General features: G+C 31.9%; 2 protein-coding genes across 2 annotated transcripts in view; both read left to right on the top strand.

The window, feature by feature from the left end:
* The window catches only part of LOC137634794 (nuclear receptor coactivator 5-like), a 209,547-nt gene that overhangs the window by 142,564 nt on the left and 52,375 nt on the right, over window positions 1-14,608 (top strand). The gene's annotated exons all lie outside the window — the stretch shown is intronic.
* Window positions 1,336-9,575, top strand: LOC137634924 (probable methyltransferase-like protein 24). The gene is made up of 8 exons (XM_068367483.1): window positions 1,336-1,423; window positions 3,573-3,779; window positions 5,419-5,529; window positions 7,282-7,393; window positions 7,733-7,852; window positions 8,188-8,313; window positions 8,996-9,121; window positions 9,218-9,575. Exons 2-8 carry the CDS (start codon window positions 3,586-3,588, stop codon window positions 9,404-9,406), a joined length of 978 nt encoding a protein of 325 aa, XP_068223584.1. The 5' UTR covers window positions 1,336-1,423; window positions 3,573-3,585; the 3' UTR covers window positions 9,407-9,575.

Genomic DNA, 14,608 nt, shown 5'->3' with positions numbered 1-14,608 from the left:
GGTCTTTTATGGCCACTTTTGATAATAAGAAATCCCATTTTGGATACTTTAGAGTTTAGACAAATGGAACGACACTGGGGCCTGAGATAGCATTAGACATATGTTTTCCCGTATGTTCTAAATGGAATCAGCCGAATTGTGTTTTGTAAAATATATTAATTTGCAGAGAACATCTGAAATATTATAAGCAAATCGATTTATGATCATCGGTAAGTTATCTGAAGTTAAAACCTACTAGAAAATTACGAATAATTAAAAAATATTTTATTAGAGACGTATGTCATCTATTCTAGAGAAAGCTAAAACATTGACGTGTGACATTAGGATAATTCTTATGGTAGGGTAGCCTACATGAAATCTAGAATATATAACGAGACAGATAAATTTCCACCTAGAGAATGTTTATCTAAAGATATATGACATTAAAGCACGTTTAGGAAAAAAAGTTTCAAATCTACGATGCATAGCAAAAAGGATATCAAGTGTTATATATAGAAGCCGGGGAACGCTATCGTAAAATTCAGGATATCGGAAGATTACGTCACTTATACACAATGAACGTTAAGTATCATTTCACTGATTATTATAACATTCTCTAATTTGAAGATACAAAAATTCATAAAGTCAAGATTCATACGTATGTATATATAGCCTATATATATATATATATAATATATATATATATATATATATTATATATATATATATATATATGTATATAATATATATAATATATATATATATATATATATATATATATATATATATATATAAAGTCAAGATTCATATGTATATATATATATATATATATATATATATATATATATATATATATATAAAGTCAAGATTCATATGTATATATATATATATATATATATATATATATATATATATATATATATATATATACATAAAGTCAAGATTCATATGTAGTATATATATATATATATATATATATATATATATATATATATATATATATATATATATATATATACTGTATATATATCACTATGATATAATCTTCATTTATACTATACCGATGAAGTTTTCTTGTGAAATAAAACTCATAAAGCGTTTAGTGCTCAACTGAGAAAAATAAACGTACCCCAAGTTTACAAAATGTATCAATTAAGAAACAGTTTGTGATCATTATGATATATATGTATCATAGGAGCATTTAAAAGACGTTGGTGTTAAGGAAGTGAGTTTATACTCCATCGATTAAGAGGAAATAAGTAACCAATAGAGTTTTCCTGAACCCAGGCCGTAGACAAGGAAAAACGACTACTAAACTGGAAGCTGGATACATTGAACAACTCACTAAGTCGATCGCCCCCGGATAATGAGATTCAAGAAGATTTTCACCTGTGTTAGTCGTTGTGTGCTAGCGAGGTCGAAAGCGTATTCTGTAATAATAATGGTAAAAATTCAAATATTTTTCATGCGAATATTCCTGTTATTAATAGCGAAAATTATTATTTATAGGATCAAGTATAAATGTGGCTTTATATGACTACAGTTCTTACAAAATAACCGTAGATAAACCAGTTTCAAAATGGCTTCCAAAACTCACTTGTTGACTCTTCATCTATGGTGCCTCATGAACAGAAATAAGCTTTACTTAAATAGCGGAAGGCTGGCCGAGATGATAAATTTAGTGAATTGAAGTGTTTTTCAACCAAGATTGAAGTGTTTGGCTAGAGTTCAATTTAAAAATATATTGCATAATGACAGAGGCAATTGAATATTTCCGTGGAATGGTTCTAAGAACAATTAAATCGAGAGCGAGTAAGAATATACAACGGTACAATTGGATATTTAACTTTCCGAAAGAAAACTGCTGTTTTGGGTTTAGATTAATAAGTGAATATATTGCATATGAAGTACAGTATAGAGTTATGTGGATATACAAGTGCACAATAATGTGAGAGCGCTTAGGCTATATAGCGTGCCTATGCAAATTAAACATGTTTAGAAATGGCATACTTTAGACTATGCTTTTATATAAAGTATGTTTATAATGAAATATAACTAGAACTCTTGGCTACTTTTTCAAAATAATAGCACAATCAATGTAACTAATTGATTGATTTGAGGTTGAAATTAATAGAATGTGACTTGGATTATCACTATAACATAGTTGGTCGATAACAAGCTGTTCGGTTGAACGGTTGTATTCTTGATAATGATATCGGTCAACTAGAACGGGCACTCGATAGAGCGCATACTTTCACCTAAATTATGTTGTATATCACATGATTCTTAATTAAATTAAAGACATATTGGCACTAGTTTCATGTTAATCAGATAAAAATTGGCCACAATATGGCAAAAGACGTTTTTTAACTTTTCGTGACCCCGGCCTTGACTTTTGACCCAATCACTTCTAAAATCTAATCAAATTGCCATTGGAACATGGCCAACCAACCCACCAAATTTCATAAGATTCGGTCAAATAGTTTTTGAGTTATGCGAATCACAAACACTCAGACAGACATACAAACCAATACACGCCTTTCAACAAAACTTAACCTTCGCAACGAAGTTGGCGAAGGTAATAACAGAAAACACTACCAAAATATCAAAACTTAACCTTCGCAACGAAGTTGGCGAAGGTAATAACAGACAACACTACCAAAATATCCAAACTTAACCTTCGCAACGAAGTTGGCGAAGGTAATAACAGACAACACTACCAAAATATCCAAACTTAACCTTCGCAACGAAGTTGGCGAAGGTAATAACAGAAAACACTACCAAAATATCCAAACTTAACCTTCGCAACGAAGTTGGCGAAGGTAATAACAGAAAACACTACCAAAATATCCAAACTTAACCTTCGCAACGAAGTTGGCGAAGGTAATAACAGAAAACACTACCAAAATATCCAAACTTAACCTTCGCAACGAAGTTGGCGAAGGTAATAACAGAAAACACTACCAAAATATCCAAACTTAACCTTCGCAACGAAGTTGGCGAAGGTAATAACAGAAAACACTACCAAAATATCCAAACTTAACCTTCACAACGAAGTTGGCGAAGGTAATAACAGAAAACATTACCAAAAAAAAAAAAAAAAAAAAAAAAAAAAAAAAAAAAAAAAAAAAAAAAAAAAAAATTCTGCCTGCTATGTATTTTTTCAAATACCAAATATAATTAAAGATTTATTAACTGACTTCAGTTTTGCAGCTTCCTATTATTCTATGTTGCAACTCCATATCATGAAAACATGAATTAATGAATAATCATGCTGAATGGCCTTCCCAGCCTCAGCGCTTTCACCCAAGGGCAATGGTAAATTTCAGGTTAGCTTAATGAATAATAAAAGATCTTGTTTTTATCATCTATAGGCCTATTGGTGATTTCTACTGGAGATGTTTTGTGGTGACATCTGATCTCATTATTTTTCAAAGTAAAATGTATCACATTCTCTTATAAATTACGAGTTGCTTGGTTCATTATTTATTTCCAACATAATTAATGCTTGTTTGTGTTCATATGATAACCTCCCATCCTTGATCCCCATCTAAATTATCGTACATTTTTTTAAAAATTGTCATTCGACGCAGGTCTAAAGAAAGCATGCTTCTGACCATGACACCGGTTCGGATCAGAGTGACTCCCCTAGCCGGTTATCTCGTCATCTTAGCAGTGTACAGTGGTTTCATGTGTATCAGCACATTCAAGGAGCATCAAAGGAGACAGTTGGAGGCTATGGCAGCTATTGAAGCGAGTGACCAGGCTGACCCTCTGCCTAAAATTACTAGAAGATCAAGGTAAGCAATAAGGAACTAGTCATAGATATCCTTTCATAGATGCCACATGAACCAAGCCCTTGTACGTGTAGGCAACAGCCATCTTGCCACGGGAATTTATCAAAGTCGCTCTGTAGAAATTTAGTTCTTATCATTGTTTATTGTAAGTTTGCGGCAGTTTTGTTTCTGTATTTGGCTGCACCAACTAACGTGAGGTGTATTTAATACAACTAGTGATATATTAAATAGTAAACACACAGAAACAAACTCACACAAACATATATATATATATATATATATATATATATATATATATATATATATATATATATATATATATATATATATATATATATACATATATATATATTAAATAATCATCATTTAGAATTATAGTATAGTTTAGTGAAAGATTGAAAAAAAAACAAATCATGATGAGGGGTAGATGGAGATGGTTTGGGCATAATCTTTGCATCCAGCAAACGTTTAGCTGGGCTCCACAAGGCATTAGAAGAGTTGGAAGACCCAGGCCTACATGGCTAAGGACTATGAAGCGTCAAGTAAGAGATAATGAACGGAAAAGTATTGAATTAAAAACTCAAGATAGAGACGACTGGCGAAATCTAATTCAAGCCCTTTGCGTTAATAGGCGTAGGAGGAGATAATGATTTATAAACCGGGAAATTCTTATCACCACGCTACGACCGGGACTGGGAGACCATTCTGTCCTTTTCTATTTCCATAGGCCGATTAAATCAATAGAGGATTCATTGACTAAATTCATCAAAGGATAGCCAGTTGCTTGTGATGCACAGAGCCTATCTAACTAAGGCAAGTGACCTCTGCCGGTCCATACTGACTCCAGTAAGATCATCTGCCAGGCATCGAGAGTAGAAGCCGGAGAGACATCTTGTCTATATCTTTAAACCCAATCCGTCACCCTGCTGCTGCCAGTGACTTTATATATATATATATATATATATATATATATATATATATATATATATATATATATATATATATATATATATATATATACACACACAGTATATATATATATATATATATATATATATATATATATATATATATATATATATATATATATATATATATATATACACAGTATATACATATATATATATATATATATATATATATATATATATATATATATATATATATATATATATAAATATATATATATATACATATATATATATATATATATTTATATATATATATATATATATATATATATATATATATATATATATATATATACATATATGTGTGTGTATGTATGTATGTATGTATGTAGTATGAACCCTTTGTCCTGCAGAGGACGTGAAATGGATGCATTTGTTGTTGTTGTTTGTTTGTCTGTATGTTTGTATACACTACGATACAGCCAAAGCTACAGGCAAGATATGAACTAAGGAGCGTGACCTCAGTTTTGTAATACGTGGGTCATCATCATCATCATCCTCATCATCACCTACTAGCATTGACGCGAAGGGCCTTAATGTATATTAATACGAGGTTAGAAAAAAGAAATAAAGATGACGAAGAGAGGAAAAGATAAGGATAAATTAATTAATTTTATTTGAGAGTAGGTTATAACACGACTTTTGACCTCATATTTTCTTTCATAATTCAGGAGTCTGGATCCTCCGAAATTCGCCGCTGTGGACGATTTCTATTCTTGGCTGTCCTCACCAGAAACAGATTGTAGGAAGCTGCTTCGATTTGGAGGAACGTATTGCAAAAAGTAAGTTTGTATTATACTAACAAACACACACGCGTACATACATACATACACACACACACATACACACACTTTTTCCCTTTTCGGGGGACGACTTCTCTCCAATCCATTCTTTTGAAAATTTGCGATCTACAGCAGTAAAAAAATAACCCCGATATAGAAAATTCTGTATGTAGTTAAAATACACACCCAAGAAAAATTGCACTCTCATCAACTATATAATGATACACATTACAAATACATAATTTCAGTTTTTTCTCTAAAAGAAAATAATTGATCAACATAGCACTAGTTATATTGTATCTTTACGTTCGCATTTTTATCTGGCATTTATTTCGAGGGAAACTGAATGAATAATACTTTAATATTCCATTATGCTCAGAAACTTTGGTTTTCTCAGATGAAGCACTCGTTTGAGTTGATTATTCCAAATTTTAAGAAGCAGATAATTTAGAAAATGGATGCCATTCCTAGCCTAGACATAGGGGAAATGGCGGAGTATATTGTAAGGATATCGTCTTACCCGCCGTGTTTCCTCCCCCTGGATTCTTTTCTGTCTATTGTAACTTTATTATTTATCCCACACAGTGGATTCTTAAGTAATAGATTGTAGAGTAGTTGTAGATGGGCACCAAAGTCAGTACTGTATCGGAATGTAATATCAGGTGTTCCTCTGGGTAATGGTCTCGCACCCATAATCTTTATATTAAATGCATACAATATGGGGTTTGGCTTAAAAACAAGCTCGTTGCATATTCAGATAATGCATCTCTCTTTGCAAACATTCCATCTCCAGAAAATAGAACTATGGTTGATGAGTCCTTAAGAATTAGATACAATTTGGTGCCTGGTGCAAATTATGGGACATGTTGAACCTAAACGTAACTCAAAGTAGGATTGTCTAGTAGGTTGAGGACAGCGGCTTCTCAACATCCGTACCTCTGCATTGACAAAGTTTCTTTAACCACCATAAAATTTACTTTTGAAAAACACATTCGGTCTGTTTCTTCTTCAATTGAACAAAAAATTAGCTTATTGAAAAAGTCTTGTAAGATTTTCGGTGGTCATTCTCTTCTGAGAAAATTCTTTAATTCTTTCATTCTACTTGGTATTGGGAATTTTTCTCCTGTCTGGTCTTCGACACAGATAATCAGCTTAATTTGTTGGACAAGAACTTGCGGTCCATTGAATCTCTTACTCCTGATCTAGCACCGTCCTTCGGTTAGTTCTTTAGGCATGTTGCATAAGATTTTGTTAAGTTCTGACCATCCTTTGCATTCAGATCTTCCCATACTGTACCATCTTGTACATAGTACTAAGTACGGAGTTAATTTTAACAGTCTTGCCCTCTCCATGATAAGGCTCAATATTATGCTGTATTCTAGAAGATTCATTCCTGCTATGAGCAGATTGTGGAAGAAGCTTCCTAATTTGGTGGGTGAATAGGCGGAACTTCAGAAGTTCAAACTTGTTACAAATGATTTCATGTTGAACAGGTCAGCTTAAGATTCTTTTCATTGCTTATACAGTATATGACAAATCTATCTCAACGTTCTTAATGATCTTAAGATGTTTAAAGAAATTAATCATTACTTCTCATATATAGCTTACTTATTTCTAATTTCCTTTCCTTACTAGGCTACTTTCCCTGTTAGAGCTTTAAGGCTTGTAGCATGCTGCTTTTCCAACTAGGGTTGTAGCTTATCTAAACATAATGATAATAATTATAATAATAAAGATATATCTGCATCTCAGAACGGTCGACTCCGACAAGAACGTTTGTTTGGATGCAGACGTTGCCCTGAAACCGAAGAACTGTACAGTCTACTCCTTTGGCATTGGCCACGACACTTCTTTCGATGATATGGTAAGTGTCTGGAGCTTCTTCTTTTGTGTAGGTCTACGTGGTATAATTTTTTTTTTCTGTGTAGGCCTTCGTGATATCATTTTTTTTCTGCGTAGGCCTACGTGGTATCATATTGATTAGTTTACTTGCTTCGTCAGAAATTGTGTGAATTGTACTTTGCTTTTTTTCAGTACATTATGCTGTATTACTTTACATTCCCTTGAGAGAGAGAGAGAGAGAGAGAGAGAGAGAGAGAGAGAGAGAGAGAGAGAGAGAGAGAGAGAGAGAGAGAGAGAGAGAGAGAGAGAGAGAAAGAGAGAGAGAGAGAGAGAATATTTACCTTGCCATTTTCGTTTTCAGTCCAATTACTTCGGATGTAACGTTTACATGTTCGACCCATCAATAAACAAGGAAGACGTAAGCAGTCAACTTTTGGAAAAGCAGAAGTTTTTCCCCATCGGCTTAAGTTCCAGAAATTACGTGAGTTTTGTTTTTCGTATTTGTTGAAGGTAATGTTTTATATAATATGATCTGAACATAATTAATAATTTCCTTCCATATTTTAAAAGAACGTAATAATTAATACTTAAAGAATAATAAAAGCTTAGCTTTAGTCGTCTTGTTCATTCCCAGTGAAGTTTCGAAACAACATAAGTCTACTGTATTAATGAATGATATAGAATAGCAACATTAGATTGATGTTTAATAATTAAGCTTTCATGGGAAATAGTTTCATCACGAGAAACTCGTCATGCAATGTGTAAAATTTGTGCCTTTATTTAACTTTCTATCCTTCAACCAATTTTGTCTTGCAGACCATGCTTCACAACATCACCTATGTTGACTCCCATGACAGAGAAATCATTGAAGGGAAGTACAGCACCTACGATAAGATCAGGGAGCTCGTTGGCCATAGGAACCAGCCTGTTCATTACCTCAAGGTGAGGTAAAAGAAGCAAGCCTTCTTTGGTTGCCAGTTATAGCCGTAGAAGTATTAGTATATACAATAGTGATAGTTCTAATGCAATTGGTTATATAAATGCATCTGCGTAGGTAACGGCTAATAAATGTTTTCATTATCATGTCCTGGCATACTGCAATTAAGAAATAGAACTAACTTTTGAATGTTAAGTTGCCTGGCCATGATCACAAATATTTTTAGACTCAATGTGGCTTTGTAATAATACTCAGATTCCAGGTTCCAGGTTCCTCGTTGCTCTCTCCACAACACTGTGGTTGTGGGCACACTACTACTAGAAGAGGCGTAGTAGGTGTAAAGCGCTGCAATCTGCAGAAAATTCATTATCATTGGTTACATACTTTTACTTCTAACTTTAAGAGCCTTTCTAATATAACGAACAACATCTTTAGTTGGTTTTTCTAAATTCCCTATCTATATGTCATTGTTTCTAAATTTCCTTAATTCATTACACCAAAACATATGTTTAACTGCTGTTGGTTTTGTATCATTAGAAGTCGTCCTTGTATAGATACCAAGTATTGTTTTCTTCTTCATACGTCATTGTGTGAATAATTCATAATAATAATGACTTTCTTACATGCATCTAGATCTGATTCTTCTTAAATTAATCAATATAATTATGTCTCCATAATGCATTTCAGGTTGACATCGAAAACACAGAGTGGGACGTCATCCCTTACTTGTCGAAGAAAGGTTTATTTGCAGGCATTATGCAAATCGCCATTGAAGTCCACACGATGACTATCATGAAAATCCCGTCAAATAGGGTAGGTCTACGATGTGTACTTTTTATCACCGTTGTTATTGATATTCTTTTGTTAATAATGATTACTAACATAATTGTTATTATCAATATCATTCAGGTTATGGAAGAGCTGCAGCGGTACGCAAGGATCCTTCTCTTATTACGGAAAGAAGGATTCCTGAGAGTGTCCTACCGTCCGAACTACGTCGAGGAAACCCTCTATAAGGTCCCAGGAGAAAACAGATCTATTCCTACGTGTTCTGAAGTTCTGTATATACGAAGAGGTCCCCCTCTGACAGACATGTAGATAAATTTATTATCAATATCGTTTCCATTATTATAAATATTAAACTTGTTAGGTTAGGTTAAATTGACTGCCAATAATAATACATTAATTCAAAATTTTCAATCTCCAATATTATAGTTATGCGGAATAATTAAAGAATTTCCATTGTGATATATTTATTATATCTTGACAAGAGCCTCATGACACTGATTGATGAAGTCATTGTAAATATATATATATATATATATATATATATATATATATATATATATATATATATATATATATATATATATATATATATATATATAAATATATATATATATATATATATATATATATTATATATATATATATATATATATATATATATATATATATATATATATATCGATATATATATATATATATATATATATATATATATATATATATATATATATATATATATATATATATATATATATAGCCTATATATATGTGTATATATATATATACATATATATATATATATATATATATATATATATATATATATATATATATCAAGGAAGTTATAAACGGTAAATAAAATCATTATTGTCATAAAGTGTTTTATTTGAAAACCTAAAACCGAAAACATAACTCATAGACCTATGTGTTTACATAAAACATATTCAAGTTATTAACTTCCACCCATTCATAATAGACCATGAGATCTGTATTCACAACATTAAGCTGTGTATTTTATGCTTGGTGGATTTTAAATACATAAGCCGAGTATCTGAAAGCATAATTCTGCTGCTAAAAACACTAATCATACTTCACTCCATCGACGCACACTCTTCGCCGAATACACTTGTCCCAACAACACACTTTCCCTCTTCCACATTGAATGTTGCTGTAGCATATCTGAGGAAAACAAAAGGAAAAAAAAGCCGTTATATTATATTCATAAACATTGAACAGTCATCCTAAGGTTCGACCTTGAAGTAATTGCAACATAAATGTTATTGTTCAATTATACATTGATTTTTCATAATAAATAACATACTAAAAGTTTTGTATTCTAGGTGCCCCATATTCCTTAAAATTTGTTTTGTTTGTAGGCGCCCATTTTGAATTTTCGGCCATAATAAAAAAGCATTATTTAGTTGGGAAAACTTAATTTTTGTGTTTAATGTGACATTTAAGAGTGATCAACTCTATAATTTTTTTTTTTTTTTTTTATACAAATCTCTGTTTTTATTTATTTGTCAAAATGTGAGCGATATCAAAGAGGGCCATCCCGAGTAGCACTTATCTAGACAATAATGATTTTTCTTGATTGTTATTATTTACATTACTTAGAAATCTAATTATAAAACAAAAGAATCAGGTAACATTAACACGGATAAATGTGGCATTTGTCAGGAGGATATAGATGACTCCTAACGTATTGTACCTATAAGAGAAAAAGGGGCAAAAAAGGAAAAAAAAAATAATGTTGCAAGTTTAGAAAGATGGAGTGACTTAGTGTTTACTCCAAGAGATTAAGTTCATATATCAAGTAGAAAAATATATTAATAAGGAGGACACAAAGTAAAGCAACGAAAAAAAATTACTTCAAGAAAAAGATATCATATGGAAGCGCTTAGGTAGATGGAAAGAATTTAATTTAAATTTGAATTATTTATTCTGCAAAAAAGTAATAACGTATAATAAAAGAATAAGAAAAATGCTTACTAGGTTATGTGTAAGTTTCGTGAATTTGATCAAAGTATTCTTGATATTTGTGAAAAGCGTGATAATGATGAATGGGCCTTGGAAGTTAAAGGGCGAATTGCTTGAGTGAATGATCATGCTGCAGATGCTGTCTAGCATGAAGTTTGTAGGTCTAATTTTCGAACAGAAAGAGCTATTTCATATTAATACGATGGGGTTTCACAGGTACCCAAATGCAATTTTTCTGCCATGAATATTATCATTGGTATTATCATTACTTGCTAAGCTACAACCCTTTGTTGAAAAAGCAGAATGATATAAGCCCGAGGGCTCCAACAGGGAAAATAGCCCAATGAGGAGAGAAAATATTATTCTAGTTTAAAAGAGAAGTAATTAATAAAATATTTGAAGAACAGTAACAACATTATATTAAACCTTTTATATATAAACTATAAAAACTTTAAAAAAAAAACAAGAGGAAGAGAAATAAGATAGAATATAGTGCCTGAATGTACCCTCAAGCAAGAGAACTCTACCCCATGACGGTGAAAGACCATGGTTCAGAGGCTATGGCACTATCCAAGACCAGAGAACAATGGTTTGATTTTGGAGTTTCTTTCTCTTAGAAGAGCTGCTTACCATAGCTACAGAGTTTCCTCTATCCTTACCAAGAGGAAAGCAGCCGCTGAACAATTACAGTGCAGCAGTTAACCCCTTGAGTGGAGAAGAATTGCTTGGTAATCTCAGTGTTGTCAGGTGTATGAGGAGAGAGGAGAATATGTAAGGATTAGGCCAGCCTACTTACTTCCGGTTGGACGCCCCGCCCCCCTCAATTTTTTTTTTCTAGGATGACTGGCCCAATATGCAAGCATGTTTTAGAGTGTCTGTTTATGACCGTGTTTCAATGTAATGCCAGGCTGACACTTGCACGACTTTTTGCCACGAATTTGTCATGGCAAGTCGTGACATTTTGTGGCACAAACTGGAAAATCAAAAAAAAAAAAAAAAAAAAAAAAAGAATTACCTCAGAATCACAGCTCACCTGTCCACATTGACACGAACTGGCACGACGAGTTCATGACGAGTTCATGCATAGTTTTAGCATAGTTTGTGCACTTCCCGTATCGTCCCAACGAGTTCACGAACAGTTCGCGCATAGTTCACGCCGCGTTCACAAAATTTTGTCGTGACCAAAATTTTTGAACATTTCAAAATTCTCGTCACGACATGCCACGATGTCACGACAGGTTCACGACGAGTTCACTCCAGTTCACGACGAGTTCACGCCAGTTCACGACGAGTTCACGCCAGTTCACGACTCGAGTCGTGACAATGCATGCCACAAATTCGTGCAAGTGTCAGGGTACCTTTACAGAAGAGCGGTATACGCCTATGCGTTATTCTAAGGCTCTATAATGTCATAAGGGATGTTTGGGGGGATACGGAATATCTGTTAAAAGTTCATCTTGGGAAAAGTGTCCGAAACATAATCTTGGGAATTGTATACAAGTGATAAATTCATGCCAACCTTGATGTACCTAGAATAAAGAACTTAAATATGTCAGGCCTTTCCGAAAACAAGGTTTAGGATACTCACATTGCTGTAATCCGGAATAAAAGTGCACAGCTCTCTTAATTTCGGACAGGAGAGTCTACGATAGTCTCCTTGGTCAACTGAGCTGATATCTGAAAAGTTCAGTGTATATTTTAATCATATATGATATTTAATACAGACACAGACACACACACATATATGTATATATATGTATATATATATATGTATATATATATATATATATATATATATATATATATATATACACTGTATATATATATATACTGTATATATATATATATATATATATATATATATATATATATATATATATATATATATATATATATATATATATATAGCCTATATATATATATATATATATATATATATATATATATATATATATATATATATATATATATATATATATATATAGCCTATATATATATATATATATATATATATATATATATATATATATATATATATATATATATATATATATATATATTCTAAGGAAATATATGGAAGGATTGCTTCAAGTGATAAAGACTCATTACAGAGTCTATAAACATTTCAACTTTACCAGTATACACTAACTTTCGTCACTGTCTTCTTCCAGTGGATAACCAGATGCTGAAACCAAATTTCCCGTCATGAATATCCATAAAAGCCACACGAAATACACTAAAGACATTCTCTGTAAGGTAAAAATAATAGAATAAGTCTATATCAATGAAGACACTTGAGTCGAACTTGAGCTTTAGGCCATATATCGAAGGCCTACTTTAAAAAAAAAAAAAAAAAAACGAATAAAATACATTTTGTCATGTATGTATCATGAACAATAGAATGTCATATGCATTTATATCTGATTTGTCACTCCAAAACGATCAGCATTAACAACATTGTTACAAAGATATAAAACATAAAACATCAGTACTTGAACAAACAATAGAAAAAAACCTAGTCTTACTGGAGACATCCTTCTCTTCACAAAGAACAAACACAAACTGAACTTCATCAAACAACCAGCCAACTATATTTTCTCCCCATTTTGTTTTTTACTTTCTTTTCCGTTCTCCAACTCCCAATCTAATTAATGCAAAACTTTTTTACTCTCATTTGGGATTGGTTGGAAAACTAATCCAATCCAATCAGAAATGGATATTTTCTCAACAGCTCTACTTTGGTGTTTAAGAAGCACAAAACCTTTCTCTGTATGTTAAAAATGGTTCTATTACTAGTTTTTTTAATCCCCCTTATATCTCTATGTATATCTCTATGGGCTGCCAGAAACTGGTTGGGGGAGGGAAGATGAAATACAGTTATCCAGTAAATGAGTTCAGAACAGGGGACAGCAGAGACAAGAATGCGGAAGATCCATGGCCCATCTATAATATCATTTCAAAGGACTAACATTTTTTTTCCAGAGTTGCCTAGAAATAGAAAGTATACTTTTTCACACACACACACACGCACTCACATTGTATATTAGAGTGCGTGACCCGTCAAAAATGACGGATAGATATTCAAATAAACTATGCACACATGCACACGCACTCGTCTCTCAACAGGGTATGACTACTCATCTCACACCCACACCCGAGGGACGGAGAGAGGTGAACGCGACCAGATATATACAGTAAATATATATATATATATATATATATATATATATATATATATATATATATATATATATATATATATATATATATATATATATTAAACCAGACACCTGCTCTTTATCATGTAGGGAGGATGTGTGTGCATACACACATACGCATATATATATATATATATATATATATATATATATATATATATATATATATATATATATATATATATATATATATGTATATATATATATATATATATATATATATATATATATATATATATATATATATATATATATATATATATATATATAAAGTTTCTATTATATCGTTATGACAAGGCAGATGAAAGCCGTT

Source organism: Palaemon carinicauda, chromosome 45 (genome assembly GCF_036898095.1).
Source record: "Palaemon carinicauda isolate YSFRI2023 chromosome 45, ASM3689809v2, whole genome shotgun sequence".
Lineage (NCBI taxonomy): Eukaryota > Metazoa > Arthropoda > Malacostraca > Decapoda > Palaemonidae > Palaemon > Palaemon carinicauda.
This window is presented reverse-complemented; position numbering and strand designations above follow the sequence as displayed.